Raw genomic sequence first — 6,756 nt, forward strand, 5'->3', positions numbered from 1 at the left:
GTCAGTCATAAAGTCCAGAGCGAGGAAAACTTGCGCCTGATGGAGGAGGATAGGGCTAGGTATTGAGAGGGGATGCTGGGGACCGTGATGAAGAAAGGAAGAAAGCAAGTTCACTCCTTCCTGTAGAAAGGGCAAGGAGGACCTGAGGAGCTATAGGCTTGGACAGTTTCACCTCAGACCCTGGGGAAGTAATGGAGCAAATCTTCCTGCAAACAACTTCCAGACACATCAAGAACAAGAAGCTGATAGTTTATAATCAGCATGGATATATGAAGGGGAAACTGTGCTGAACCAACCTGATAGCCCTCTGATGAGGTGACTGCCTTTTTAGATGAGGAGAAATGTTGTCTCTGTTTCAGTAAGGATTTTATCACTATTTTTTATAACTTCCTTATAGACAAACTGGTGAAGTGTGAGCTGGATAAGAGAGCAGTGGAGGTGAAGTGAAAACTGGCCAAACTGCCATGCCCAAAGGCTTGATCAGTGTCACAGAGTGCAGCTGTAGGCCAGTATCCCAAGGGTTGATGCTGGATCTAGTCCTATTTAACATCTTAGTTAATGATGGGGCAGAGTTCACTCTCAGCTTATTCACCAGTGATGCAAAAGTGAAAGGAGAGGTTGCTAGACCAGATGGTTGTGCTACCATTCACAGGGATATTGATTAACCAAAGCAACAGGCAGACAGGAACCTCATGAAATTCCCGAAAAGGAAATGAAAAGTCCTGCACCTGGCACAGGCCCCATGCTCCACAGCATACAGGAGGCTGGCCAGCTGGAAAGCAGCTTGGTAGAAAGGTACCTGGGAATCCTGGTGACCAGCAAGTGGAACATGATCCAGCAGTGTGCCTTTGGAACAAAGAGGACTAGACTGCATTAGCAACAATGTTGCCAGCAGATCAAGGGAGCTGATCCTTCCCCTCTACTCAGCATTGTTGAGACCACATCAGGCACACTGTGTCCAGTTCTGAGCATTTTGGGACAAGAACACTATGAACACACTGGAGCAAGTTCAGCAAAGAGCCATTGTAAGGTGATTAAGGAGCTGGAACATATGTGGGAGCAAGCTGAGAGCCTGTGTTAGGCAACTAGATGATTTGTTATAGCTCAGGAATCTGTATTGTACAGATGAATTTGATGAATTATCGTAAGTATGGGCTCCAGTCAATTAATTGTGCACTAAAGGTGTGTTTTCATCTAGAAATGCACACATCTTAACTACCTTGATGACAAAATTAATTTAAAAGTTGCTGTATTAAGATTGAAGTTCAATGTTTCTTGAGAGTGTGCAATCAGTTTATTCATGAGCTTGTCTGCTGGTTGGATATAACCTGGAGAGAGGGCCACTTGCCAAGAAAATATTAGTGACAGCTGAAAATAATCAGCCTTCTTAATTTGGTGTGTATTTGTCGCTTGCTTCATTCTTTTATCACCATTTAGTTTAGTTCCAGTATGTCTGAAACCACAGGCCCTGTATTGCACAACATATGGATGCCTGATTACTCAGTGGTGACTGCTCAGGGGTGACACTGCCCCTAAAGCTGTCCAGCTGTATTTGTCATGTGCTTCTCCTGGATACAGCTAGTTATTGCAGCAGAGATTTCTGGAAATCTTTTTTTCATATTGCACATGGTGTTTCTTTGATGTTTTTTAGATTGCTTATGCCTTAGGTTATCAATCCTACTAATAAATGTTCTATCAAACATAACTGTTCTGATTGAAAGGAATCTCCACATAGGAATTAATGCAGAAACGACTGACGTGTTATTTAATGCCTAGAACAGAGTATAGTGAGTGGTGGACTTGACAGTTAACTGTACATATGTAGTCAAACCTAAATTCCAGATTTTTGAACAGTGATTGCAAGCTACTGATGTGTGCACAACAGTGATCTCCTTGACACTGTCAAAAAGATGCTCAGCCTCTGAAAAACTAGTTCTGCAGCCCAATTGTGGAAGTGAAAGGTGAGCTGTACTTGCAGTTGTTTGTGACCTTCACAGCTGCTTCGAACTAGTGTGAGTTGGAAAGCTGAGCCAATACTCTGAATAGGTGTCAAGAGGATTTTGAGAGTCTCCAGAAAGACCTATGGATCACTGGCCTGCAGTGCCTGCAGAGAACCTGGACATTCAGATGGTCAAACTGACAGAATACAGGCTACAACCAGAAGCTGTCCTGTACCTTTGTCCCTCTGCTCCCTCCACCTGCTGGGCAATGCTGCTACCTTACTTGTGTCAAGCATTAAGGTTTTAATTTGTGTTTTAATAACTGTTAGGCTTATTTTAATTTCCATGGGGAATGTGTTAATTTAGTGGAGATTTTGCTTCTCTTGTATAAATTTGCCATTAGTGCGTTTTCTTAATTTGCCCATTGGAATGTCATGAAAGACAGATGCTGGCAAGACTTTCTATGCCACCTGTGTTTGTAAAGCCTACAAAGTGTATTTTAAAGGCAATTTTCTTCATTATAAATACCAATTTGCCATTGTTTTCCATTGATTGCAATTATTTTTTATTACTTTTTTCCAAGTGTTTTCTTAGCATCTAAATTTAAGGTCACTGGTCTTGCACCTAGCTCTTCCATTTCCCTTTTTTAAAGCTGAACATCCCATGTAGCTCTTCTAAATAGGCATTTCCACTAGGTTTAAGAGCATTTTTAAAAATTAAGTTGTTCATTCTCTTGCTTTCTACTTTTTTATTTCTACATAACGAATATAATTTGTGTATGTAACTAAAGTACTGCTTTATTTTTCAAATATCATAACAAAAATGAGTGATTCATTTGAGTTAAATAATTCTACCTCCTGTCCTAAGAAAAAGAATGTAGCAAGTTTGTCACAGCTGGTGGGCAGCTGCATAGATCAAACCTTCCCTTTATTTCTGTCTTTAAAGTTACATGAGAAATAGATACAGGAATGTGTTATTTTATTTCTGATGTCTTGAAAATCTGTATTTATTATTGATAAAAGGATGAAACAACTTATGGCAGCAATTTGCTTCTTACTATATTTCTATGTAACTTTATGGTAAGAGATGACGATAATGCAAATAGTGAAGTAAGTGGATTAAGAGAGACAGGGAGATAGGAAACTTTTATTGGAGATAGTTCTGGCTATGAAACCATGCTACTGGGGAGATAAATGACAGAGGAAGGGTCGTGAATTAACTCCAGTAGGCAGCTAATTACCACACAGTGCTCATTCTTCCATCAGTGGGAGAGAGGGGAGAATCAGAGGGCAACAGTGAGAAAACCCATGGTTGGGATAGACAGTTTATAATCTAAAAATAGAAGGAAAGTCAAAGAAAGGAAGAAAAAAAACCCAAGAAAAACAAGTGACGCAGAAGAAAATAATTGCTCACCACCAACCGACTGATTACCAGCCAGTCCCCAAGCAGTGGCAGCCCCTGTCAACATCAACCCCCCCAGCTTTTATGGCTGAGCATGGTGCCATGCGGTATGGAATGTCACCTGGAGTCAGCTGTCCTGGCAGTGTCCCCTCCTGACCTCTTGTGCATGCCAGCCTACTTGTGAGTCCCTATGGAAAACAGAAAAGGCCTTGATGCTGCCTGTGTTAGCAGTAACTAAAACCATCCCTGTGTTATCAACACGGTTTTAATCAGAAGTCCAAAACATCTCCCCATGCCAGCTCAGTTGAAGAAGTTTAACTCCATCCTGACCAAAACCACCACAGGAAGTTTGGAGAAACAATAAGGAACATTTTCTGCATTGACAAAGTTGGTAGAAAAATGTGCTATTGAAGCAAACAACAGGATGTTATCTGTAAGAGATGATGTTCTCAGTTTTAATGGGACTGTTTTCCTGATGGTTTTGTTAGTTTATATTTCAGATTAGATAGATTATCAAAATCTAATACTTCCATTGAACATAAAATAGTTTGCATAAAGCATCTTTAACCTCAATGTATGGAAGGTACTTCATTAATTGCTAGTTTCAGCATTTATGAAAGCAGAGGCTATTTCTTCTTTTGCTTAAAGTTGGTTTGGAATTGCAATAAAAATGCAATCTATACATAGGCTTCTTGAATGAGAACAGGATTATCAAATTTGAAAAGTAGAGGGAAGGGAAAATGGTGGCATAGTTTCTCTTTCTACTCTAATAAGTCTGTCATCTTGTTTCCAAAGGAGTTTTGAAGAAGTCTGATGGGTGGGTTGGTTTAGGCTGCTGTGAGCTGGCTATTGCTGTGGAGTGTCGGCAAGCGTGTAAGCAGGTAAGGCTTTCACCTTACTGACTGAATCCAGACTGATTCTGCAGGTCTCAATGGTTATCCTAAACTTAACTTTGACTTTTTTGTCACAGTCTCTACATAAAAGTTGTTACTTTAAAATAATGTTGAGTGGAAGGCAACGTATGGCTGATCCTAAGCTCTCTTTTTTTTGCAGTGTCATGTTTAGCGATACAGCATTGAAGTTACAGCCCCAAACAGATTTTTGTGCCTCTTCAAAGCAGTTTTTGTTCATCAAGAAAGGGGGGGGGGTTTTGTTTTAATAGAAGCATTGTTTTTGTTAAGTAACAGTTGCAAGCATAATACATAAATTTAGCAATGACCTATTTATTAAAAATCTGTGAAGCATTTTGTGATTTTTTTTTTCCTCTAAATATGTTTGTGGCTTTAAAAACACCTTCAAAATCTAAGAGCATATTTGTAGTTATCATCATCCTTGTAATTCATTTGTGGAGCACAGATGTACTTAATATTCATACTTGTGAATGTTACCTCTGTAGTCTTAATCTTTGCCTACTGCAAACTGCTGTCATAAAAAAACCCCTACTTTAACCCAAAAGCACAGAGTTTAAACTATGTGGCGAGAGATGAGCAGTGAGTACACAGAGTAGTGTGGGAGAGAGATGAGGAGTGAGTAAACAAACTGGGTACTTTTGATCTTCTGAAAAGAAGATGGATGTTTATCCTCAAATGCATTTTTTAGCCGTGTTTTCAAATTTGTCGTAATGCTTAAGTGTCTTCCAGAACTGATAAAGACATTTCTCTTTATTACAGTCTTATTAAGTTCTATTAATTTAATCCTATGATTGTTACATCATTTCTCATTATTTTCCAAATCAGATGTTGTATTGTTTGATTGCAGACTCTGTTGTTTCAGAATATTGGCTGTATTTTGTACTTTAGCAGACTCTGGTTAAAACATTGCCTATTTTTTTTCATTTATACTCAAATATAAATACTTGCCAAATATTAGGGATAATGGGAAATATATGGATTTTAATTTTGATTCTTGAAACTTGAGGGGATTTTGGAGTCATTTTGAAGGCAGTGATACAATAGGTCCAAGGTCAGACTTTACCCAGGTGTTTTAAATTACTGGAGGGGGCAGTAACATGTTAGTAGTTATTACAGTTTTGAATGTCTGCCATATGAAAAAGGAGCACGAGATTTTGTATAGAACAAAGTGATCTGCAGTTTGAGGGGAGAATTTCTGCTACTCAGTTTGACAATAGGAACCATAGAGCTGAACATAGAAAAGGGAGGAGAATGGAAAGCGACACTCAAGTGTTAATTAGGATGCAAAAAATGGGGAGATCTTTATGCTCAAGCTCTTCCATTTGTTAAATGCTTTCTGTGTTCTGCTCTATCTGGCAAACCTTTCACAAAACCAAAGTTGCTTAGTGTGCTTCCACTATCAACTAACTTGGTGCAGAAATATGAGGGTTTGGGTTTTCATTAAATGTTATATTAATAGTCATGGCTTCTCCTTTTTTTTTCTTAGAGCTTTACATAGATTCTTTAGGTTCTTAAAAGAACATTTTAATAGATCATGAATCCATGGTTATTGCAGTTAATTTAAAAGTAGAACTGTCTGTATTTTGCAACATGATTTTATTATTTTCTACTACAAATGGAGAAATTTGTCTGTCTTTCAGGCCTCTGCAAAAAATGATGTTTTAAAGGTCTGCAGGAAGGAATACGAGGTATGTTTTTATGTGTCTGAGTATATCTGAAAAAAAAATCAACTGTTCTATAAGTTCTGTAAGAAGTATCCTGTAGAAGAGGGAAAGTCCAGTCTTTTTGTAGTTGTATTTCTGAATGTGCTCATTTTCATCCAAATGTAAATTATCTCTCTACAGTTTTTATAAAAGTATAATCACTTTCTGTAAAAAAGTTTTGGATTTTTTAGACCTGCATATACCTTAATTTAAATGAAAAGTTTGCGACTTTCAAAATGGAGACATGGATTCCCAAAAAGTTTATTTCATAGGAGTTTTGATCAAAGTCAGCATTCATTGTGATCATTCAATCTGTCAGAAACCTTTCAGCTTGGACAGTGAGCGAGTCAGCTTAAAAGTGACCTAAAGAAATAAACTCAGGAAAGAATAGCCTTTTAAGTATCCTATCTGAATATAAATAATTTCAAATGTATAATTTTTTGTAACATCAGTGAAACTGTTGATGCTTGCAGTTATTTTTACTGTTCTCCTCATAAAATTAATCATCAGGATATCTTCAGAAATCTGCCTTTACCTATGTTCTTTTTAACACAGCATGTAGAAATGCTACTCTGCAAGGACTGCTGTTCTTTTGATCTTTGTCTTAATTAAAAGCCAGATTCCTCCTGCCCCCTTTCATCTCATTTCCTTCTGCCCTGAGTTAGGTAGTCCTGCATCAGTTCTGCTCATAATCAACAGTTCGGGATATCAGACAATTTTCTGTTCTTTGATTTGGGCAGAAGTGGAGTAGCTTTCCTTTTTTTTCCAGGAAGCATTAAATTATTTTTCCCCCCCCCCCCT

General features: G+C 38.1%; 1 protein-coding gene across 1 annotated transcript in view; it reads left to right on the forward strand.

Annotated features, from left to right (window-relative positions):
* RECK (reversion inducing cysteine rich protein with kazal motifs) overlaps positions 1 to 6,756 on the forward strand; it is a 43,910-nt gene that overhangs the window by 7,567 nt on the left and 29,587 nt on the right. The window contains exons 4-5 of the mRNA XM_008637129.2: positions 4,137 to 4,222; positions 5,893 to 5,940. Of these exons, the coding sequence (XP_008635351.1) occupies positions 4,137 to 4,222; positions 5,893 to 5,940 (134 nt within the window). The remainder of the gene's footprint in view (positions 1 to 4,136; positions 4,223 to 5,892; positions 5,941 to 6,756) is intronic.

Source organism: Corvus brachyrhynchos, unplaced genomic scaffold (assembly GCF_000691975.1).
Source record: "Corvus brachyrhynchos isolate BGI_N302 unplaced genomic scaffold, ASM69197v1 scaffold146, whole genome shotgun sequence".
Classification (NCBI taxonomy): domain Eukaryota; kingdom Metazoa; phylum Chordata; class Aves; order Passeriformes; family Corvidae; genus Corvus; species Corvus brachyrhynchos.